Source organism: Clinocottus analis, unplaced genomic scaffold (assembly GCF_023055335.1).
Source record: "Clinocottus analis isolate CAN_PGR_092001 unplaced genomic scaffold, fCliAna1.0.p SCAF_8, whole genome shotgun sequence".
NCBI lineage: Eukaryota > Metazoa > Chordata > Actinopteri > Perciformes > Cottidae > Clinocottus > Clinocottus analis.
The window spans coordinates 18,212,486-18,237,852 of record NW_027176240.1 but is presented as its reverse complement, the minus strand read 5'-3'; the positions used below and the strand labels follow the sequence as shown (position 1 = coordinate 18,237,852).

Sequence of the window (25,367 nt, the reverse complement as noted above, 5' to 3'; positions counted from 1 at the left end):
CCTCCATCAATCCATTATCCGAACCACTTATCCTGTTTAGGGTTGCGGGGCGCTAAAGCCGATCCAAGCTGTCAATGGGCGAAGACAGAGTACAGAGCAGGGTACTGCCTTATCCTATAATGTCTAAAATATATGGTGGAAATTACCTTTGTCTGTAGACAAAAACAAACAGCACATTTTTCAACTCACTTTCTTGTTTGTAAACAACACAAAGACACTGTAAATAGTAAAGGCCTTGAATTGCAGAACCAGACTAATTGCTCCTTTTTGCACACATTCCCAGTCAGTCTCTAAACATGGATCTTCCCTTCAGGGCTTTGCATTCATATGGTAATGCCATTTTGTGAGCATGTGAATCCTAACCTCAGAACATATAATGTTCTCTCCTTAATAACAATTGCATTATACACGTCACCTGGCAACAGCCTTTTTAAGAAATACCAGATTTTCGGGATAGTAGAACCCCCTCATTAAACGTGTAAGCACAATCAATCGTTATAATCCTTTTGAAATGGGCTTTCATAAACACCCAAGAGTGCAAACATGCAGATACTCGTTTAGTGAAATTGTGTTCATATTGCTGAATACAAAATAAACTAGAGGAATGTGACACGTACCAGTGTCGATGCAGTTATATAACCACATATATTTTATTTCAGCATACAAGTTTCACACGTGCAGCCCATACAATTAAAACTACTAAAATTCCTAAAACAAAATAAAATTGTGCATCCTTATGAATGAATCTAGTTTAAAATGTCTCTGCAGCTCACACCAAAATGAAGGTCCAAAAACATTGAAAGTGCCTTCATGATGAGAGGTTGAAGCTACTGGTTTGGTTTTCTGATTTCAGTGACAATAGACATTGTCGCTAGCTTGCTAGAAAACAGTCCTCGCTCCAGTCTGTTACAGTTTTTTTCTGAATGCTTAAACACTAACAGTAATTCTTGAAGCACGATTTCTGAAACCATTAACACTTTTAGCCAATGCATTTACCAAGTGTGCCAAAACTGAATGCACCTTCTCTGCTTTACACTCAGTTTATAATTTTATAACACACTTCTAGCAAAACTGTAAACATTGGTGTCTACAATGCTACACTATTTTGCAAATTGCTTTTCCACATTGACACATGTGAAAACACTTTTAGATAATGAGTTCACTTACAAATCAGAGCTTGAGCACTATAAATAGGCCACAGGTAAACACAAATGTTATTGTTTTCTTCGACTGCGCTTTTGTTTGTTGTTTGAGTGTTAAGAACAAAATGAAACTTTTTTTATTTGTACGCATTTGGAGACCAGTGTGTGTGTGTGTGTGTGTGTGTGTGTGTGTGTGTGTGTGTGTGTATGTGTGTTTACTATACAGGAAAAGCAAAAGTCACAAGTGTTTTTCATTTTTACTATCAGTGCGTAGTTGGTGCTTCGTGTGCTTATTCAAATGATGGTTTGTGTGTACAAAAACAAATGTTTTTCAAAGAGTTTGAAGAGTTTTGCATGAATTGTTTGCTTTGCAAGAGCTATATAATGTTTTGCTGGTTTGGTGTAAGGTTTTGTGGTTTGTGTGTAAGTTTAGCAAAACAAAAATAGCCTATAGTTTCAAAGATAGTGCCTAAGCAATCAGAAAAAAAACTGAAAGGCAGATGTTTAAAGTGGGGGACTGAGTTTTGTGCAAAGGCTGAAATGTTGGTTGCTTAGAATCATAATCCCTTTTTATTTATTTTTATTTTCATAATTTTTAGTCAACTATAAAACATCTACACTCCTTTAATCCACACAACACTCTAACCAATCTCAAAAGCAATGTTTAAATATGAATTTAATCTGAAGATTACAGCAGAAATCTATAGACTAGGTGTGAAATGCCGAGGGCAAGAGGATAGGACAGGAAATATTGTTGAGCATCTTGAAATCACCAAATAACTGATATAATAATACAGTTGTTTGCTGTTTTTTTTAACAGCTAATCTAAAAAAATGTGTTTGGGGTTTTGCCCATTTTTACCGCCTCCACACTGTAATAGAGAGCAGAAGGAGTGACGTCTAACTTGTCCATTCTGGAACCGCAATTCCCATTCCACCCTTAACATTTGGAGAAACACCTAGACCAGCCAATTCCACAGGTCACTGCCCTGGTGAAAACCTGCTAAACATGTAATAGTGAGGTGAAATGAGATGGGACTGTGTTGTCTGTTAACTCCACAAGATTGAAAACATTGGTACTGCAAAACTACCAGCCCCGCACGTTCATGCAAAAGCATTTTGTTAAGTATAACTCAAATCAGTGCAGCTTTAGAGTGAGTGCTGCTATGTTTAAAGAAAATCATGGAAGTATTATAGCAAACATGGAATGGTAACCTTGGAGTTTTTTTAACCTGGACCTTGTTTTCCCATGTTGCCGTGTCGAGGTGATACCTTTTTAAATTGGTCCTATATTGAGCAAGAGCGCTGCAGTTGCTAAACAAGATACAATGTGCGTCACCTAATTTTTTATTTTTTGTTGTTACTTACAGGGCGAGATTGTTATTGTTATCCGTTGATCAGTTAATGTGTCATGCGTCTTGTTGTGGTGGAAACTAGAGCTCTAGTGTTGTCAGTGTTTTGTCTTGGAGTACAGAAAGTGTAGCTTTGTGTCACGACTGAATATTTAGCTGAACGTGGATATAATGCAAGATTCCAGAATGAGACTTTTTCATAGCGAGACACACAACAACAGACAGATCAGATGAAGTGAATGGTAAAGAAATACATTTCATTTCTCTGTGGGGTTCTTTCCATAATGTAGTCAGAGACGTATAGTAACAATTCAAGCCTGTCTGCAACAAAAGCAAGCACTTATAGTGGATGCACTGACAATGAGGATGTGCCCAGTATGATTACACTGAATCCCGTTTAGCGGTTGCCATATAACTACTCTCTCAATATTGGACACATTGTCACAATTGGTCACATAGACAAAAACATGAGAAAACAAGGTCCAGGTTGAAAAATACCAAAGTTGACTTGGAGCAAAAAATAATTCAAACCGCTATTTGACTCTTCTTGAGCAAAGCTCAAGGTTGAACTGGCCTGGCAATGGCTCAATAGAACACCTGCCAAACAAAGAGCAGTCACGCAGGGGTCTGGACCGACAGCGCTGCTGATAAATCCTCATTTATGTGACGATCACTGAGGTGTGACAAGTTGGCTACCACAAGAGGGAACTAGATCAAAGACAGAGATGGAGACAGCGGCAAGGTTCTTCACCTCTGAGAAAAACTTCTCGGCAAACATGGACTTGACCTTCAACTTTTAGCTCTAAATTAGGGTTTGGGGTTGAAGTCCTCATCATGGTTTAACAATATTGATGATAACTGTGATATTCATATAATGCTAAACATACACATATATGCTCATATTGTGTACGTAATCATGTGTTGTGCTTTTATATCAGTTAACTTTGACATTGTAGCAGATGTTATTCGTTCAGTTGCCTTTTTATTATCCATTTGGTGATTTGTACAGTTATTGTTAGACTCTCTCTTTACCTTACTACACTCATATTACACGTATTACTAAACTCATACAAGATTAGGTTGACTGACATTATTTAAAAATATATATATTTCCATAGATAAGACTCTTTGGCCACCATACTCATCTCGGGAAAATCCAATATCATGACAGGCCTAAGTGCATAGTGTTAAAACAGCTTTATGTCAGTATAGCAGCTGGGCCATGCTCCATTCCTATAATCACCACAGCACTATTAAGTTCAGCCACCATTTCCTCCAACCTTTGAGCTCGTAAAAATGTGTCAGGGTCACAACCTCTTTTCCGGGTCACTGGAGTTATTGACAATACATCTTCTCAGTAAGATATGCACTTTCAGTCGCACTATAATTTTCCTTTCTGTCTCTGAAAAAGACGTTTGGACTGTTGTACCAGAAAAGTTACATTAGCTATGTCTCCTTATTCCCATAAACAAAAACAACATGTAATGTAGATGCTCTTAAGTGAGACAGTGGTGTGCTGTGGTTTCAATTAAGTTAAACGACACCTTTGAACGAAGATAATGTTCATGCTTTGTGCACACAAAGAGCATGGATTAAGCACTATAAATGGACAGCAGTCAAGCGTTGAATTAATGCAGTGAAAGATGTGAGGGCCAAGTGTTTCCCATTACCTTTCTCAGACCAATTAGTTGCCTAAACGTCTGATCTCAAAGTGCAATTACCTGTTTAATGTTACTGTTAACATTATACAGATGAGTTGGTGTCCCCAAAATTGTGTCTTGTCTTTTCATGCAGTTGTAAAGGATCCCCAGATGTTTTCTGTCTTTGTTTTACACTACGGCCTCATTGAAAAAATGTATCTTGCATTGCGCAGCATATATATATATATATATATATATATATATATATATATATATATATATATATATATATATATATATATATATATATATATATATATATATATATAATCCATGCAGTGTGATAACTTGACCCACAGCAGCTTGAAGCACATTATTTGAAATTGTGAGATTTTGCCCTGTGAAGTGTGTCACTTTTTACAGCTAATTAGTTGATTGGTGAGCAGGTGATTGTGGTGACAGTGTTTGTCAGTCAGGTTGTGTGGGGGATGTGGGGGCGGGGGGTCGTCTAACACAATCAAAGCCAAGCTTGTGTAAGTTGACCTCTTGATAGCACATTTAGCTGCAATAGTGCTAGTGGTTGTAATCAGTGGTGGAGGAAGTACTTTAGTAAAAGTACAAGTACCCGGGAAAATGAAAGTAAAAGTACTACAACAATCCTACTTAAGTAAATGTAAAAAGTACTTACTTTTAAATTGACTTTAAATATTAAAAGTAAAAGTACTCACACAATGGGTTGTCTCTCAATGTCTAGGGCTGTACCATAAGAATGCAGATATAGCTACTGCTAATACTTATACCTCTACAGAAGTCATTACTAGTAATAATTATAAGCAATCAAATTAAATATATATTGTAATTTTCAAAAAGTCAGGGATATTAACACAGACAGGAAAGGCATTGAAACCTCCACTAGTCATTCTTGGGGCCGAACATGTTTTTTAAATGGGGCCAAAGGTGGCTGATATCCGAGGGCTCAGATGAGGCTGACTCTGGATCCATGTTGTCTGTCGAATGTTGAATCCCTGATTACGTCTGTGATTGACGTATCACAAATATGTTGAATATGCGCATATGTGTTGCTTATACACATATTTTAGTTTTATTGTTTATTTCAAATATGTTAATAATTATGTGTTTATGTTATTGTTTTCTTGCTTTCTCGCTAAATTTAAGCATATTTAAATTTCTAAACTTTGTGGAGGAAAGAAAAGGGGCGGTTTGAGGCCGGTATCGGGGCCGGTCTGAAGACCGCTTGGCCGGAGGTGCCGGTAACGGCCGGCGTTGCACCGGGGTCTGGTCTTCTCTAAGTCGGGTTGTTTGGGAATGCAGCCCAAAGTAGGTGATAAACTCCATCCATGCAGTAAACTCACTGCAGTATAACACAGACGTATAATCAACGTATTTGTAATACCGATGTAATCAGGGAGAAAATACGTTTCTCATTTACGTAATTGAAGATATGTTCAGTTCTAGGGGATCTTAATTTGTAGGAGACAGGGTTGAAATAGGTCAGATAGTCACACAGACCAGTGAGCACGCAGCAAATAGGTAGCTAACTGGAGTAAAAGTAAAAAGTATGCACTATTATATTTACTTAAGTAAAGTACAGATACGTAAAAATGTACTAAAGTACAGTAACAAAGTAAAAATACTTTATTACGTTCCACCACTTGTTGTAATTATTATGTAGCAGATGGACAATGTGCTTTTTACACGACTTTAGGTGAACACATGTACTTAATTTAGATTGAATACAAAATAATGTCCACTTTGACCAATCGGTCTGCTGGACCGCCTAATTACGGGTCAAATCCGCCAGATCTCAATGTGTGATTCCTCAACGCTGACAAAAAAAACTCACATGGTGAAAATCATACGAGATTATTAAAGCGTTGTTATAAGCAACCTTCTTCGGCTGGACAGTGCGTCACGCTTGGAGTTTGAGTTGTCCTGCCGCGCGCAAAAAAGTGCACATGAAGAGGACGCGTGGCGTCCCGTCTCCTCTCTTGGAGGGCAGCAGTGATGCCGCAGCCGCCTATATAAAAGCCTCCGAGATGCCACCGATCGGTCATTCGTGCACTCACTGTCAGCGCTTTTTCAAGACATTGCCTGTACTCGCGCCGTGTGCTCCGCCGCTACTCTGCTCCCACACGCAGACTCACGCTTTTCAGCTGCTCAATTTAAACATTTTCCGACGGATTTTTCTCTCTCGCGCGGATCTCAACACCAAAACTTTGCCAGAGCAGCGCGCCAGGGCGCACGGGATGCTCCGCAGTGTGTTTCACGTGAGTGCGTCTGTCCAAGAGTGACTCTGCTTGAAGTTGTGAATGTGAGTCGAGAAAAGCTGTTAGGCAAGTAGCCTACAATCTGGGAATGGACAATGGATACTTTAAGTCTGTCAGTGAATGCTGTGTCCTACACTGTGGCGGCCGAACTGTCCGCCACTGATGATCCGTTTAATGCACCCATCAGGAACATCGCGCCGTGGAACTTCACCATCTTGGCCGTGCTCATGTTTGTGGTCACCTCGCTGTCGCTGAGCGAGAACTTCCTCGTCATGTTTGTCACTTTCAAGTACAAACAACTCAGACAGCCCCTGAACTATATAATAGTTAATTTGGCCATCGCTGACTTTCTGGTCTCCCTCACCGGTGGAGTAATAAGTTTCCTAACAAACGCTAGGGGTTATTTCTTCCTTGGGAAGTGGGCTTGTGTTTTGGAGGGGTTTGCTGTTACTTTTTTCGGTAAGTGTATCTGTTTTTTTTTTATCTCCCCACCTACTTTAATTGCAGGGCTGTTTAAGACAACTCATATAACTGTAGGTGTCAGTATTGTAGCTTTTATATATTGCAAAGATATGTGATGACTGTGAAACAGCTCTACGTGGCACATCCTCCTCAGCCTTCCATCAGCTTTGACTTTAGCATCTGATCATAAATTATGGCATCTGAGAGGGAGGTCAAAATAAAAGTGACAAATCACGATCATAACAACTGCTGCCAAATTAGAAAAAAGTAGTCTGAGCATCAGTTTTCTCGGTTTATTTGAGCACACATATATTGTTTGTAGATGTAAAATAAGCACTAATTTATTATGTCAGAGTACTTGCTATACAATGGATACTAAAGTGATACTTTAAGTACATACGTTATTATTCACATTGTATGAAGTGTAGCAAAAACATCATACAAATAACATAGGAAGGGTTTAAAGGAAGCTTTATTTTGTGATCAGTTCTATAAATACATTTTATAAAATTATTACAGCCTGGGTACTGCACCCTTCAAAGCTCATTGACCCATATAGCAGCTCTGCTAGTGTAATCTGCATAATGCACAAAGCAAAAATAATAAAAACACTAAACTAAAGCTAGAGCACAAGGATTGGGATTAAGGATATTAATGTGTGCAAAGTAAATGCTTATTCTAAATTGCCAAAAGATAAAAGACAGGAAACTTCACTGAGTTCAGGCAACAGTCAAAAAAAGTCCCTGACTCTGTACCTTCAGACAATGTGAAGATTTTTGAGGAATACACCTGCGTGATCCTTTTTACGCCTGCATGAAGACAGACTTTAGAAACAAAAAACCCTCACACACTGCATGTGCATGACTTGCCATAAGTAGGTTACCAGCACTGTGACCATCAACAACATTTAATTCAGTCTGTGGTCGGGCTTTGTGGAGTCCAGTCAATTTCTCAGAGGGAATATAAAGGATCCCAAAGTGGGATTTTGGGCGTCTGGTGACTGAGGTGAGTGGCTTACAGTAAAGGCAAAGGATCCTTATTGAATTTGTTAACAAGGTTTGAGCAATCCTATTTTTGCAACTTTGGACAACTCTCAGAGGAGAGACCCAGGAGGTCACATGTGTTTCATGAGGCATTTATAATCAACAGAACCCTCTTTTGTAATTGGACATATTGCAGGATGACTGGCTTAGTAGTTAGCGTGCCCATCTTTCATTCAGAAGACCGGTGGTTGAAGCCCCGCTGGTCTTTGTTGTTGCGTCCTTGAGCAAGACACTTAACCCGGAGTTGCTCCTCATTGCTGTGTCTACGGTGTATAGAGCAAAAATGTCAGTCACTTTGGATATATGTAGTGTAATGCACTAGTGGATCCCGGTGTTGTGAAATACACAGGAGTGTAATATTCTTCATGATTGAGTGGATGAAAACAAACATCGCAGGGCTCTAGCACATGGCAACACAAAACCACATTTTGTTTTGTAGGATGAGAAGCCGGCGCGGCGATAAAAGAAACTACCTCACGTAAATTTCTGTGTAGAGGAAGCAAATCAATAACCCAGTGAAGTGACGCTTCCATCTTTAAGGGGTTTGTGGTGAAAAGACACTTCAATTTGAGCCGTTTTCAGCTGATTGACAGTTGTGTTGCATACCTGTGTGTGTGTGTGTCTGTGTGTGTGTGTCTGTGTGTGTGTGTGTGTGTGTGTGTGTGTCAGAGGGCGTACATGTGAAGAAATAAGAAATTAATTAAGATGAACTAGCTGTTTTTTGAGTGAGTGGAATGCTAGGGTGAGAGAATTTTCTATTTCTGGCTATTTTTAGTTGTTGTTGTTTTTTTTTTTTACATGCGCCTGTGCTTTACAGATAAGTACATTTTAAAGTCACTGGGTTAAAAACAATGGACGTTTTTCTTGAGTAAAACACTTTTGATGTGTGACATTATTGAACACCCTGGTTTCCGCCTCTCTCCTTTGTCCTCTCCAGTTGAGTCCAGGCAGACGCCATGGAGACCTGGCTCTGGAGAGATATGTAATTAACCAGTCTGTGAGAGTGACCTATTACCATAATTAAATTTGTCTTTTTTTTTGGCCCATTCTAGATTATTTAACTATTTCTGGTAACTGTACTGCCACTTTTACAGAAATAAAGACATGGGGTTCCACTACAAGGGATGGCTTAACCAGACGATCCCAGTTGGATAAGGTCCAAAGGTCGAGATATAAAGAAAATCCATTGACTAAATTCCCTCTTTTAGAGAAAAGTAACATATGCAAATACCTTAATTATGGACTCAAATATTATGCCATTTCAGATTCCAGACATGTCAGAGAACAAATAAAAAAGCTGAGGTTTTCATAGCGACTAAAAACTAGTTCCAGGACTTTGTGGTATGTGTCCTCCTGACCTCTTGCACACTGACCTCCTGCTGTTTGCTTTAGGGATCGTGGCCCTGTGGTCCCTCGCCGTTCTTTCCTTTGAACGATTCTTCGTGATCTGCCGGCCACTGGGGAACATCCGACTGCAACCGAAGCATGCAATCCTGGGTCTGCTGTTTGTATGGACCTTCTCCTTCATCTGGACCTTCCCTCCAGTGCTGGGCTGGAACAGATACACTATAAGCAAGATCGGAACCACCTGTGAGCCCGACTGGTGAGAAATTAGCAGACCCAGAAAGAGTTATGGCTGTTTAAAGCTGTTGGACAACAACAATAAATGCATCTGAAAAGGTCCATTCGCCTACATTACAAAAACCTATTTGCTCACTTAATCCTGAGAAATCAGCACAACGAAAACTGCTGACAGTGAGGTTTGTGGATTATTGATCGGGCATTAATTTCTGGAATGACATGTTTCTGCATGAGTCATAAATTACATTTTTAGTTCTGTGATCTGCCCAAATAAAATAAAATTCACCTCTATTACACTTTTCAAACAAAAAAAAAACAACTCCTTTGAACCTCAACTTTAAACTGACGACGCCCTTGATGGCAGGACAAGAAGGTTCAAGGCTCACCTTTGTTGTCAGTAGTGCAGTGCCCGTTCAAAATGGGCCGATTGCTTGTCCTCCAGTGTTACTGCATGCAGCTTCCTTGCTTATCCAATTCATACTCAACACTGTGCTTCCATAGGTGCAGAGCAGGTATACCTGCCATAACATTGCTTCCTCCCTAGCACATGTTTAGTTTAGTGTACATAACGCACCACTAACATGTCCGGTAGATCTTAAGAACTCACACTTGATAGAGCTTCTTTGGGTTCTTAGCAATTCAGGAGCCAAGAGTCACGTGCTAAATCGATTGAATGGTTGTTGAGAAAAATGTGTGACAGATGGAGGGACACTGCTGCCATTTTAGTTTGACAATACAGGACTTTACGCTAAAATGCAGTTGTACTCCCTGCTATGCTACACACATAAAGCATTCTGAACTAGTGTTGGAAACTGACAGTTTTCCAGCAAGGAAAATTCAAAGTACTCGTGTAAAATGGACAAAGAACTCTTTGCGTGCATAATTTTAAACTAAAGAACACCTTTGGGCTTCAAAATGGTTTGCGAGATATGATCATGCTAGCCCGTAACCTTTAGCTGATGAATAACCCTGTATTAATTATCTTACCACCCACCTTGCACTCAAACAGATAAAGATTTTAGACATTCCACACGCAAGCGTCTGGCTTAGACCTACCTACATTGCTGCTTCAGCTGTATTCGCTTACACTGTACAAATGTGTCCCATGGAAAAAGTCTCGAGCAACAGGACAGCTATGACCTTAGCCCTGAGGGTGCCATCTGGATAATGCTATTTAGCTGCTTTGATCAAAGGCAGGCAAAATGGGGAGCTGAGTGTTTGCCTCAAGCCCTGTAAGGGATTCAATGCTCAGATGAAGCAAGGTGGGACTGAATGGTTCAGACAATACAATTAAGAGATCACCTTATGGAGATAGAGTAGATTGCCTGCTTCACCTCTGGGTGAGTTCTGTGAGAAAACATTTGATTAACAGCAGGAGTGTGAACAACACAGGTGTTTCAGGTTCAGAGTTTTGCCATATGCGCAGGTGTGATACATTTTAAAAGCCTCATTTATGTGCATCTTTTTTATTTGTATTTTTACCTATGCATACATGCAGATACTCAGCACCGGACAGCTTTAAAATGTTATCAATGATGACGACACTGACACAAACACTTAAAGCAGTGGTTCTCAAACTTTTTCTGTAACTAATATAAGACCTTTTTTTAAAAATTTGCAATCACTTACAAAAATAACGTTCTATCTGTAAAAAATAACTAATATTTAGTTACTACTAAATAGCTTTTGTGGAAAACAATAAAATATTTCTTTGTGTTTGGGTTGTAGACTTGATACGGCCGCTCTCAGTTCATGCTCCATGTTGATCTGAGATCTGTTTTCTGTTTTGTGAGACGGAACAGCAAAAAAAAACTTCACGGAGACTTCATGGTTATTGACTTTTAGCAAAACACCAAGAATTGGTGAGTCGCGCATGCCCAAGTGTAACCTGTTAACAGCGTAACTAAACATTTACCCGAAAGTACAGGCATTTCGCCATGTATTTATGAATGACTTAGTTTTATGTCCGTTTACTTTGTACTTTTGTAATGTGTGAAGCAGTGACGTGCAGCGAGGGTTGGAGTTGGGGAGGCACTGACTCACAAGTCAGATTTACAAACATATAGGATGCCAATAGGATAGGATGGGAGAATAGGGGCGTTTGAATATGTTTCACGTCAGTATCAGTTGCAGCTGACAGACCCGGCGCGACTGGGGCTGTTACCGTCCCGGACCCCGGTGCGACGCGAGCCGTTACCGGCACCTCCGGGCAAGCGGTCTTCAGACCGGCCCCGTCACCAGCCTCACACCGCCCTTTTCTTTTCTTTTCCTCCGCAGAGTTTAAAAATTCAAATATGCTTGAATTCAGTGGGAAAGCAATAAAACAATAACACAAGCACAAGATTATAAACGTATTTGTAATAAACGATAAAACTAAAATACGCGTATAAGCAACGTATTCGTAATACGTCAAACACGTAATCAGGGAGAGAATACGTTTCTAGTCAACGTAATAGTTCTGGGGGACCGTAATTTGTAGGAGACGGGGTTGGTATATTGCAGTATATCTTATTTTATATATACTTTTACTGACAAGTAATCCTCAAATCCTCAATTTTCAGGGCGAGAAATGCCAACTGCCAGCTAAACTCTCACGGCAAGCATTTTTTCCCGTGGATTCATGTCAGATCAATAAGACGTAAATATTGCACACATACGTGAAATACATTACTGAGCACCATGGAAATAAAAACGTATAATAAAAGTGTCCTAAACTAGCGTATTGGAAACATACACAGAAATGGGCACAAGCACGCGCCATTTGCACACGCTCAATCCAGTTTGTAAGGGATTGCGCAATCTGAAGGAAGGCAAAGCTCGTCCGTGCCTCACCTCTCGTCACCGTTGTATTTGAACAGGAAATACAGAATTTCCGCGATTTTTACTATAAAATTGGTCAAAATACATTAGGAACCACACCAAAATTATAGACTAAAGGACAAATATTAATACTTATGTTATTTTATTATTTTATTCTTTCCTTTCTTTTTCTTCTCATGATGACAGGGAAGGCACAGCCTCACCTGCCTCCCCTGACTGCACATCACTGGTGTGAAGCCAACGGCTTATTGTTGGGTACAAAACACAAGCACTTCGGCTTTCACTTGGACCAGGAGAGCTACTCCAGTGCGCCTCGCAGGGGAACTACTGTTGCCGTCTTTACCCTGGCAGCATTTAAAACGCAGATATAGTCTACTATTCACGCCACATATTTGACGCTCTCTGTCTGTTGCTTGACTGTGCTCAGTGCTCACCTGTGTGCGCGCACGTATCTGTCTTCATCCGGGCGGAACTCTGCTGTGCGCAATACAGAGATCAGTGGATAACTGTTGATGCGCGACGATGTAAAGACAGAAATGGCATGTTGTGGTGTAGATACGATCAATAAAATACGCCCGTTTAGTTTGTTTAATAACAGAACAAGTTGTAGGAACCACAACTTAAATACTTAAATACTTTGTGCTTTCCTGCTTTCTTACTGTGCAGTCGCTTTTCTGCTTGCTCTCGCCTCTGTTTGCATTTTTTTGCTAATATTTTTTGATATTCTTGTTTTTCTTTTGTGAGAAACTTTGAGCAGCAGAGCCTGGACACTTAAAAATCACTGGGACTCTATTTCTCTGTAGATTTAGCTGGCTATTGCCCTACTTATGCTGGTTAAAGATGCATTGCTATTGATACATTGCTAAGATACATTGCTATTGATACTTAGCAGCTAAGCTAAAGCTAAGGAGCAGCAAGATGCCACCTGTTTCCCTTTCCATGGACAACTACTACAAACACCTGCAGAAGATTACAGTTTTGGAAACAAAAATCCGCCGACTAAAAGTGAACGTTGAGGTAAATGGACCGTTTCAGAATGATACCACTTTGGACTCATGGACCTCAAGCAAATGCAAGCTAAGACACAACTTACTAGTACCACCAGGCCTACCAAGAAACAGAAGGGCTGTGTAGCTGTTAACGAAACCTCAAATGGTAGTCCTCCCTGGAACTCTCTCAGTGCAAAGCCAAAGCCCTGTACACAGCTGGACACAGCCAAACACAGCTGGGAAAAGTAAAACTAAAGAACCTCTACAACAACCAAGCCTACAACTTGAAAACAGATTTACTCCATTGTTGCAGCATCCTGAATCTGATGGCCTGGATAAGCAGCTATATTCTCAAAGCAGGGTAAGAACTGAGAGTAAATGTGAACGTAAAAGGCAGCAGGAAAAGCTACATACTGTGCCTGATCCTCTGATAGTTGGTGACTAAGCTGTAAAAGATGTCAGAACGATCTGGAGCAAGAATACCAAACTACTCTGCTTTCCGATGGATATGGTCTCTAACATTAGAGACAAAATCCTGGACATCGTGGCTGACCATCCCACGATGAAAAACCTTATCATGCATACGGGAAGCTGTGATATTGTGAAACAAGAGTCTGAATTTCTGAAGAGAGACTTTATTGACTTGTTAAACACAGTCAGCTCTGTCAATGCTGAGGTGTTTATCAGTGGCCCTCTTCCACCAGCGAGGAGAGGAGATGAAAGATTCAGCAGGTTGTCTGAACTGAACAGATGGCTTTCAACTGCATGTAGTGACCATACGGTACATTTTATTGACAATTTTAACATTTTCTGGGAGCGTATACATCTTTTTAAGGCAGATGAAGTTTGCCTGAACAAGTCAGGGATAAAACAGTTTACCTCTAACCTATTTTTTCTCCTGGGTCACCCGTCTGTTATCACTGCCACGAACAAGAGACAAGAAGAGTCTAAACAAAAGGTAACCACACAGCACCGCAACAGAGACCTTATGGGAAGGATGCCAAAGGAGAGCCAAGCGGAGGAGTCTCCACCCTCATCACCAAGGATGAGAGAAGACTAAAGATCCAGAAGTGATACTGACTTGAAGTGCTCTGCCATAGTGTACCACTATGGTACATAGCAGTAGCGGGCCGTGAAATGATCACTACGCCAGCTGTAGAGTTGAACACCTGACCCCCCTTCCCCTTCTCCCTCCACGCGCACGTGTGGGCTAGTTAGCTTGTGAGCTACGCAGAACTTTCAGTTTCCATCGTGCGGGTCTCACCAGCAGGGTGAGATGCCGCCAGTAGGTGTTACACAGAGCTGTGGTTCCCCTAGGTTTACAGCTTCAGGGAGGAGGTTCCTCGACGACACCGACAATGACACAAACACCAAAAGCGTTGCTTTTTCTGTAAATGATATCATTGTGTGACTCCATCTGTGCTTTTAGAAATAACAGAATAAAGAAAATTACAATAACTTTCAATTAAACCAGATTGCCCCACCAGACCAAAATAAAAAAAAAATGCAATCACTTAAAACAATGAAAATAAAGTTGTGTCTGTGCAAAAAAATAAATAATATGTAGTTACTACTAAATAGCTCATTTTGGAAAACTAAAAGCAAATTGCAAAACAAAACAGTGAGTAGATATGTGAGCATCAAGTTGTATCAGTATTGGTAACTGCAGTGAGCTGCTTTCCTCTACACATCTTTTTATAACAAGGTTGTTGACTTGATACGGACGCTCTCAGTTCACTCTCCATGTTGAGATGGAATCTTTTTCCGGTTTTGAGAGACGGAACAGCAGAAAAGACGACTACACGGAGACTTCACGGAGATTGGGCTTTTGGCAAAACACCAAAAATTGCCAAGTCGCGCATCCGCAGCGTAATCTGTTAACGGCGTACCGTGAACATTTACCCGAAGGTACTGGCATTTCTCCATGTATTTAATAATGACTTAGTTTTAGGATCCTTTCCAATTCCCCAAATAGCAGTTGTTGGTGCACCTTGAACATCAGCTGAAGTTCCCCAGCCATATTGCAGTCACCGCCCTGCAACCAGACATTGTCCTTGTGTCTGAATCCACCAAGCAAGCAGTGCTGCTGGAGCTAACAGTCCCGTAGGAAGATCGCTTGGAGGAAGCCTTTGAGAGGAAGCTCTCTAAGTACGCGGGACTGGTCAGTGACTGCCAGCAGGCTGGCTGGAGAGCAGCCTGCTGGCTCCCTGTGGAGGTTGGATGCAGAGGATTTGCAGGTCATTCCTTGGCCAGAGACTTCAGCAGTTAAGCATCGAGGGTGAGAGAAAGAGAAGAGCCATCCGCAGTACCACCGATGTGGCAGAGAGAGCCTCAAGATGGCTGTGGCTCAAAAGAGGGGAGCCATGGAGTCATGGTAGCTGGCTAGCCATCTGGACACAAGCTGGGGTCTGATCAGCCCCGGCTGGGTCACCTGGAGGAGGGCGTATGATGTTGAAACACCCGAAACGTCCAATGACTGCAGGAACATCACTGAAGATGTGTCCAGTTTAGGCAACAGTAGATGTATGGACACAGTTTATGTCCGTGTACTTTGTACTGTGTGAAGCCAGCAGCTCATTGTTGGTACAAGACACGAGCACTTTGGCTCGTTTTACTTGGAGCAGGAGAGCTGCTCTGGGTTCAGAGAGCTGCTCTGGGTTCAGAGAGCTGCTCTGGGTTCAGAGAGCTGCTCTGGGTTCAGAGAGCTGCTCCGGTGCTCCTTGCAGGAGAGCTACTCTTGCCATTTTCTACCTGGGAGCGTTTAAAACGCAGATATAGTTGTCCGCTTTTCACGTGACATATTTTTCTACGCCCGCTGCTGTGCTCAGCGCTCACCTTTGTGCGCGGACGTGTCTGCGCATCGGGGCGGAACAACGCCGGGCGCGATTAAGAGAGCAGAGGAGGGGAGAGGAGGGGAGAGGAGTGTTTACGTGCGACCACGTAGAGACAAAAATGACAAACTGTCGTGTACATCCCATCAATAAAATACGTCCGTTTAGTTTGTTTAATAACATAACAAGGTGTTGACCTGTTTTATAGGAAAGTGAACTTTAAATGACAGTTTGTGATCTGGCAATATAGAGAAAATTACAGGGGGGCAGGGGGTTTCTTCAGGGGGGCGCCCCACTCTCCTAATATAATGGTAGGGGAAACACTGCAGAGTCCATAGGAAATTACTCCAGCTACAGATTCTTTCTTTCTTCTACTCTATAAATAAAGCATTCTTCTTCCATGAGTTAAAGTAGCACAACCAACTTATAACTATATATATATATATATCCATCCATTATCTTAACCGCTTATCCTCATTAGGGTCGCGGGGCGCTGGAGCCGATCCCAGCTGTCAAGGGGCGAAGGCAGGGTACACCCTGGACAGGTCGCCAGTTCATCACAGGGCAGACATATAGACAAACAACCATTCACGCTCACATTCACACCTACGGGCAATTTAGAGTCCAATTAACCTATGCAGCATGTCTTTGGACTGTGGGAGGAAGCCGGAGAACCCGGAGAGAACCCACACTGCCACGGGGAGAACATGCAAACTCCACACAGAAGGACCTGCAGACCAGTATCCGAACCCCGCCCGGGATCCGAACCACAGACCCTCTTGCTGTGAGGCGTCAGTGCTAGCCACTACACCACCGTGCAGCCTATATATATATATATATATATATGTATATATATATATATATATATATATGTATATATATATATATATATATATATGTATATATATATATATATATATATGTATATATATATATATATATATATGTATATATATATATATATATATATGTATATATATATATATATATATATATATATATATATATATATATATATATATATATATATATATATATATATATGTATATATATATATATGTATATATGTATATAATTTTGTGATGAGCCTAATGGTGCAAGGTTGACACAAGAGTAGATTATGTTTTAATACAACTACACGGGGCAGACGTATTGAGTCCAGGTAGAGCCACTTGGGCACAACCAAAGGTTGCATGACTGTCTGTAGAGGTGCAATTAGAAGAGAGATACGTAAATATAAAATTACTTTTTCATGTCTTGCCTTTAGGGCCCCAGAATGAAGGGATGAAGTTTGAATGATTAAGGGGGGCAAGAGCTGCACAGGGGTCCTAGAACATATTTTAGGGATTCCAGATAATTACCGTTTCAGAGCCTCAAGTTATTTTTGCAGATATAGATTTGAAATCCTACGCTGTGTTTCTTAACGACAGTATGGCACTGCCCACTAGACTGAATGATTTGTTTTGTTCAAAAAAGGAATTTGAATGAGCATAGTAAATCTTTATGCATGATGTTTATTTTTGCACGTGTGTAACATGACAATAAATTCACAAGGAATGAGGTGTGAATTGATGCATCGCAAATGTGTGCAGACCACACTTCCCTGGTTCGATAAGGAGCAAGATGCATGAATACACATACAATGCACATAAAGGAACCACTCTTTCTGCAGGTAGTTCTTTATACATTAATCTGGAGCTTGTTTTATTTGACAGCAGAATTGAAATGACATAATCAGACTGAATTAGTGGCCTGCGGGAACTTGATTGTGTCACAGAGATTGGTCTCAGCTGTGAAATTTTCCTTTTAACTAAAGCTCAAATGAGGTGCACAACTGTCATCTTTCTCTCCAGCCAGATACAAGCCTTTGAATGTCAAAGTGACCTTTCGCAGACAGCTCATAGCTGTGAAATCATGGAATGGAACTATTTTGTTGTTAAAGGGATGCAAAAGTGTTACCAAACAAACTGTTTGGCATTTAACCCCTGTATGAATTTTAAGCAAAATATGATTTGATAAATCACAATTTATAACCATTTAAAGCTCATACAATATGAATGTAAACACCTTTGTTCTCCACCTCTGAACAGGTATACAACCAACATGATCGATCAAAGCTACATCATCACTTTCTTCGCCACCTGTTTCATTCTGCCTCTTGGAGTAATATTTTTCTGCTATGGAAAGCTCCTACGGAAGCTCAGGCAGGTTGGTAGTTTTAAACGTAATTATTAATTTCTAAATGCATCCCTCGACTTTAATTCATGTTTAGATTTTTTTTTTTAAATTTGTTTCCCTGAATGCCCAATTTTTTCTTCAGACTAATCAAAAATATGAAGGGGGTTCTGGTATGTATGGATAGGTGGTTGCTTAATTGTCGTGCATCAGAGGAAACAGAAGGAAATGCAAAAGGATTCAGATTTCAGTAGTTTGCTGAGGGAAGGATTATATTCAGAACAAGCTAAATCCAAGTTGCAGTAGTTTGCTGAAAATATTCCCCTGATTTGGGGATTCAATTACAGGAAATATCAGGTATCGGCCGGTTACACTGTAGCTGCTCACATTTAATGTAAGTTCCTTTAAAACTTTGCTATTCCTGGCAAACTTTACTTTCTCACTTCTTTGACCATTGTTGTAAACATGCTTTAATGGAAATATTGTAGTTTTAAAATGTAGCTACAGTTGGTTTATTGTAAGGTAACATGTTTCTACTGAAACTGGAAATTAACTCTGTTTTGATTGTTCATGCATGCATACAAAATAGCATTCTAAACTTTAGACACTAACTATTTCATGGAGGTTACATTCAAAATGAGGATATTTAGTTAATAGGAGCTCAGTTTCCCATTTCTGATGACTTTCTGAGAATGCACCCACAGAACATTAAGTGGAAGTAGACGTGCAATATGGCTGCATCAGTATCAACCAAGCTGTGCAGTGAACTGTTGATACCAAATGTAGGGTTCCCTGCGGAGTTTTCATGTTATCTTAGTAAATTATCACTTGATTTAAGACACTAAAGTATCACTTAATTTAAAGGACACTAAGGTGTCCAGGGGAATCCCAACCATTGCATAAAAGTGCATAACTGGTGGCATGCTGGAAATGTTGAAACTCCTTAGTATAACTAAACTGAAGCTATACCGTTCCAATTTAAATTACATCAGTATGGGCACTGGAAAGGACATGGAGGGAAAATATAATTTAAAGTTGAAAAGTCTCAAAGTTGGACCGTAGAGTGTGCGAGCTAGCTAATTATTGTATAATTTGGCCTTTTTTATATTTTAGTCAATCTGGGATTTACTTATATTTTGCGAGAGCTAGCAAAAACACCTTTTTAAAAAAATGTTCAATCTTCGATTTGAAAAAAAAGCCCATTTTTGTTCATTCCCTAATAGACTAAATGACTGTTGTATACCAAAGTACTGTATAGCTAGTCATGGTTCTCTGTTTCCTCCAGGTATCACATGGTCGCTTGGCCACTGCCAGGAAGCCAGAGAGGCAGGTGACCCGCATGGTGGTGGTGATGATTGTGGCGTTCATGGTGGGCTGGACGCCGTATGCAGCCTTCTCTTTATTGGTCACAGCTCATCCAAGCATTGAACTTGACCCCAGGCTGGCTTCTATCCCCGCCTTCTTTTCCAAGACAGCTGCTGTCTACAACCCAATCATCTACGTCTTCATGAACAAACAGGTAACTGTGAGTTCTCATGCTGGAAATGAAAACCATACTTGATTCAGCCAATTTGATCCCATTTGCTTTAGATGACACCAGTCAAGAGAAAATAGGGATTATGTGTAGTTCTTAAACACATGACATCGGCTTTTTAGTTTAGATGCATGTCCATCAGATTAATTGTCGTAGTTAGTTTAAGCCACATTGCAATTTCTTTTACAGTTTATCTGTAAAACAACCGATCTTTTTTCAAATTAACAGTTTGCATTTTTGTGAGCCGACATGTGCCTCTCTTGAGGACTGCTGAGTAATATAAAGTGTTTCACTATAAATCTACATAACTAGATTTAACAACCTTTTAAGTGGCAATTGTGACAGCCTGACGGGACACTTGAAATAATAAATGCTTTATTCGAGGCAACTTTGCTTAAAATGTCAGGCAGTGACTAACTCATTTTAATCATTACTTAGACTTTCTATTTGTAGGGTCTTCACAGTGAGTGGATTGTTTGATGTTGTGTAGTGTAACACACACAGATCATCAGTTACAGAGCGCACACATGATCTTGTATCCCATATAGTCTCCTTTTGAGGTTGAGTAGACGACACACAACATGATAGATCTATCTTCTAGTCTCTGTATTAAATAAATGCCAATACATTCAGGAGAACCACACAGTACGTTGCCTGTGTCTCCCCCTCGCCACTATTCTGACAATGGTGTGCTTATCCCCATGCCAGATTCTTCTTTTGTGTAACGTACTTGGCACGAAACCGTTTCTGAGTCAGATTCAAATTATCGCAAGCATGCCATGAACGCGAATCATGACGATTTAATATGCAGTTGTTATTATTTTGAATGTGAATGCATTTTGATTGTATTCCCTTTTCATTATTATTTATGCTTCCGGACTTGTTCATGAAGTGTTCATGAGCACTGACAAAAGAGTGCAGAGGCTACAGTTTGGATTTTCCCGATGGCTGAGCTATCAACCGTCATTTACATCAATCTGCATGAAAGCTGACGACCTGTTGTTAATTGTTTTTCAGTGGTGACTAGGGAAATTGTAAAATCATGTTAAGGCTCACAATTTACGACTAGAATGGTGTGATAGTAGTCAAAAGCTAGCTGTCTGTTTAACCGTTGAAAAAAACATTCCATTAAAAATAGATTTTCAAGCATCAATACTATGGTAAGAGTGGAACTTTTTTACAAACGGTGGCATTCTACTCTTTAGCAAAACAGTTCCTGTCTGCAGAAATATACCTAACTCTGCCCGCAAGGCTGACTGTTCCTAGAATGCTCGACTCACCAACTTTACTTCTTTTGCATCTCTCTGGTAAACAAGAGCCCGTCGTGTCCAATTTACTGATGTCACATCAGTCCTCTGTACCTCCTGATGCAGTTTGGAGTCGCCACTGTACAAAGTTGTCAGCGTGAAGCTCTAAAACTCATCATATAGAACTGGAGTTTTGTTCGGTAATGACCTTTTCATGTTAACATGTATTCTACCAAGTTTTCTCTCCGGGGCTCCGTCATTAGTGGCAAGTGGTTATTGCACATGACATTGTACATTTAAAAAAAAAATTCTTTATAGTCCCGCCTGTAGAGTGAACACTAAAACTGCCGAGGCCAATTATGACAAACATGTTCAATTATGCCTTCAGTACTACTTTAAAGTGATCTATTTTCAGATAGGGACATAGAATTCCTGCTATAAGTGTGCTTGGCATGACGCCTAGATCAGAACTCCCTTGCCAGGTAGCTGCATCCTGTCTGCATGTCCGTCTGATCGCCCCACTTTTGAACTGCTCCTGCTGACTAGTAGAGTTAGCCAGCACTGAGACATCGACTGGACGTAAACAGGGACGGCTCGCAGCTTGAGCCAAACTGCTAATGCTTTATAAAAGTCAGCGGCCCTCTTAGTATGTCTCCGCAGTCCTCCGCGTACACAACAGGAATCAAGAGTACAATTTCTTAAATAAAGTCAAACTACAAAGTGCTATCAGTAAGAGCCATCTAAGTCCTGCCTAAGTGCTGCTGCTATTGTCTTTATTCAAGGTGTTGTCGAAAGAGATGAGTTTTTAGTTTGCGGCGGAAGATGTGGACACTGTCTGCTGTCCTGATGTCAATCGGGAGCTCATTCCACCGTCGAGGAACCAGTACTGCAAACAGTTGTGATTTTGTTGAGTGTTTAGTTCGCAGCGGCGGAGCAACAAGCTCATTGGCTGAAGCTGAGCGGAGCGAACGAGCTGGGGTGTATGGTTTTACCATGTCCTGGATCTGATCTGGTCAATTATCTGGTCGGACCTGATCTGTTTGTAGCACGGTACGCAAGTACCAATGTCTTGAAGCGGATGCGGGCGGCCACCAGTAGCCAGTGGAGTGCGCGGAGGAGCGGAGTAGTGTGAGTGAATTTCGGGTGGTTGAAGATCAGTCGAGCTGCTGCGTTCTGGATGAGCTGTATAGGTCGAGTTGCATTGGCAGGTAGACCTGCCAGGAGGGAGTTACATGGTCCAAGAGATTTATAGTGTCTGCCCTTACAAAATACAAAGCAAAGTAAAAATAGACTGTTCCCTCTCCGCCCATTGTTTCTTCTCTGCTAACTGTGAACTGAAAATAGTTCTGCCCCAGGCAAACATTTTGATGGTAAAGAAATAAATATAAAGTCTGCGCAAAGTATAATACAGAGTGCTGGGGTCACGAATGCAGCTACCTAGCGCCAAACGACAAATAGACTTAGTTGACAATTAGCTGGTGAAGTGAAGCATTTTTCAGCGTAAAAAAACATTAACACAATACCTGCAGGAGTTTGTTTTTGGAGACAAAACAGACCTAAGAGTAAATATTGGACGTACATGACCCAGGTGGAGAGGGACACGACTACAAAGATTTTGCTACATGTCTGATATATGTGCAAGTAAGCAATACAAACTTTATTAGGTCACACTTCATGTCAGATGTTTGTTTTAACATCTTGTTGAGCGACCAAAAAAAACTAAATGCAAGGTAAAAAATTACCTGACTGTATAACCTGACACCAAATAGCATCAACCAAGTTTCTGCAGCAGCATTGTCAGCTAATTGCAGTGATCTTTTTTGTGTGTTGCCCTTTTTGTCCTTAACTGTCTTCCTCAATATGAAATGTTTTGGTTCATGTCAATTGAAGAATAAATATAAGATTCAATTCATTATTTTGGTGATATCCATCGTTATAGTACAGGATGTGTATGGTTATCATGGTATCGCAACGATATAATTCCCGATGCAGGCCTAATAGGTATGATTGTATGATGGCTTTTGTGACTTTATTGAATCCAGCTTTACGTTGCTTTAATAATAGATGGAAGAAATGGGCTGTCGATGGTAAAGGATAGTGGGTTTCAGACTATTCATGTCGCCATTAAGTTGACATTTTATGACCTAACTTCCAGTGTGGGATGGTTTTAACAGCTGTATATTGCAAGGTTGAAGGGTAGAGTTATACAACTACTACAGTAAGAGGTTCCCATTTAAGGTCCCAGAATGAACAAAGCCAAAGAAAGACATTGAACCCGCTTGCTTTTTTTCATCTCTGTGAAAGCATTAGTTTAAGGGGAGCAGTTAGGAGACTTGCGTGTTGAATCAGACAGGTCATTAAGGGTCAGGAATCATGAGCTCTCCCCGGGGCTTCACAGAGTGGGAGCTTTGACTGTTAAAAGGTCAATTAGTGTTTTTTAGTTTTAAACTAGTGTTGGGAAACCAATGATTGGGGCTTTTAGCGGGTCCCGTTTTAAAATTAAATACATCAATCTGGTGCACTTAGACATCGAAATTAAGAGGCTGGATCCATAAAGAACAAAGTATATTCAGGCTACCTAAGTACTTTACTTACAGTAATGCTGCGTTCACACCGTTTACCGTGTCAGTTTACTTGCTTTCCTTCACATCTCCACCTCATTCAACCAGACTTCAGTGTACTTGTTCAAGCCAACACAGACGAGACTTTTCTCACTGAGTAAGAAAAACTAAACTAAACTGGAAAACATGAAAAGCACTTATTGCTTTTGTATGAATCAAATGCTTGTCTTTAACATACATATTTAAGGTAAGCAACAGACAGAACATGGATCAAAGAAGGAGTGACTTGTCCCTAACAGGAATGAAGTTGCAAATAATGTTCATTTAATTAAGATAATTCCTTTTAATCATCTTGTTTTCTGTCCAGTTCAGGAAGTGCCTAATCCAGCTCTTCAGTGGCATGGGAACCATCCCTGACGGCAACCTGAACCAGAACTCAGAACGACCTGGAATTACTGCAGAGAGTCAAACAGGAGAAATGTCAGCCATTGCAACCCGCATCCCTATGGGAGGCACGATGTCGCCCAGGTCTGACGATTCTCCAACCGACTGTGGCTCGTTTGCCCAACTGCCCATCCCAGAGAACAAAGTGTGTCCAATTTAACAAGAAAAAACGCATCCCAATATGTGTCCTCTCAATGTCCTCTGACCCTCAGAGTCCATAATAACCTTTGAGGTGCAGTGTGTAAAAAAAGTTTGGAAAGCGACAGAGCGATAAATGTTAACTTCCTGGTGAGAAGGAGGGTGCGGCGTAAAGAAAAGACGGTCAACTTTTGAAGGGGTTTCATGATCAATGAAAAAAGAAAAATGACACTTTTAAATGAATTAATTACAGGCACAAAACATCACACACTAGAAAAAAAATGTTTTTCTCATCCAACATGTTTTGTTAGTTTATTCAACATTTGATGAAGAAGATGCACAACAGAAGGTGCAAGAAGCAACATTACCAACAGAAAACTCTTTACCAGCTAGTTAACGTGTAAACATTTGCTCGCCACATTGTCTGTCCAGTTGTTGGAGACTACTTCTATTAACTATCATTGTAATAGAAATAGGGCACTTCATTCAACTTGCGTCTGCCTTCATATCTCAGTGAAAAAAAAGAGACTGCTGAAAACGCAAACCTTGATATTAGTTAGTTGAGGGCCAGCCAGTTTTTCAGATACCACAATGCATCCAGCCTTTCATCCCGTCCTCGCGGTCTCCTTTGAAGCCTTGTGATGGTGCCTGTAGAGAAAGCGTTGTTTTTTTATGCTGTTTCAGTACTTTGCTTTGGCCGCGTGTCTTCATTCATCTCTGCTCATCAAGAGGAGGGAGCAGACTTCTGAATTTGGATACTTTTACTTTAGCTTATAGCTTGGGTCAAAGCTTTCATCTTTTAGTGTAGATGGTCAATGGAGATGCCAGTCTCCTGTTGCCTCTGCTGCAGACGAAGGACAACATATTTATGAAGTGCCGGCAGAAGATCAACAAGCACACACGCATCCACACAACTTATATATATTTATATATACACACACAGACACACACAAACACACACACACACACACACACACACACACACACACACACACACACATACAAACACATTGCAGTTTACTGCCTGTATCATGATACGCTCTCTAAGGCACTGTGATGATAAAATGCACCAATAAATATGCTAGCACAAGAGTGGCTTAGCTAAGCAGCAATGTACAAA

General features: G+C 40.6%; 1 protein-coding gene across 1 annotated transcript; it reads left to right on the top strand.

Annotated features, from left to right (window-relative positions):
• Nucleotides 1-6,516: 6,516 nt before the first annotated feature.
• On the top strand, nt 6,517-24,269 carry valopa (vertebrate ancient long opsin a). The gene is made up of 5 exons (XM_068567376.1): nt 6,517-6,880; nt 9,319-9,529; nt 18,239-18,356; nt 19,609-19,842; nt 24,033-24,269. The coding sequence occupies exons 1-5, from the start codon at nt 6,517-6,519 to the stop codon at nt 24,267-24,269; spliced, it is 1,164 nt and encodes a 387-aa protein (XP_068423477.1).
• Nucleotides 24,270-25,367: the final 1,098 nt, after the last annotated feature.

Excerpts from the sequence above, each read along its gene's own strand:
- valopa (XM_068567376.1), top strand. The coding sequence starts at position 6,517 with ATGGATACTTTAAGTCTGTCAGTGAATGCTGTGTCCTACACTGTGGCG. Across the intron at positions 9,530-18,238 it reads ACCACCTGTGAGCCCGACTG|GTATACAACCAACATGATCG; the intron begins GTGAGAAATTAG and ends ACCTCTGAACAG. Across the intron at positions 19,843-24,032 it reads ACGTCTTCATGAACAAACAG|TTCAGGAAGTGCCTAATCCA; the intron begins GTAACTGTGAGT and ends TTTTCTGTCCAG.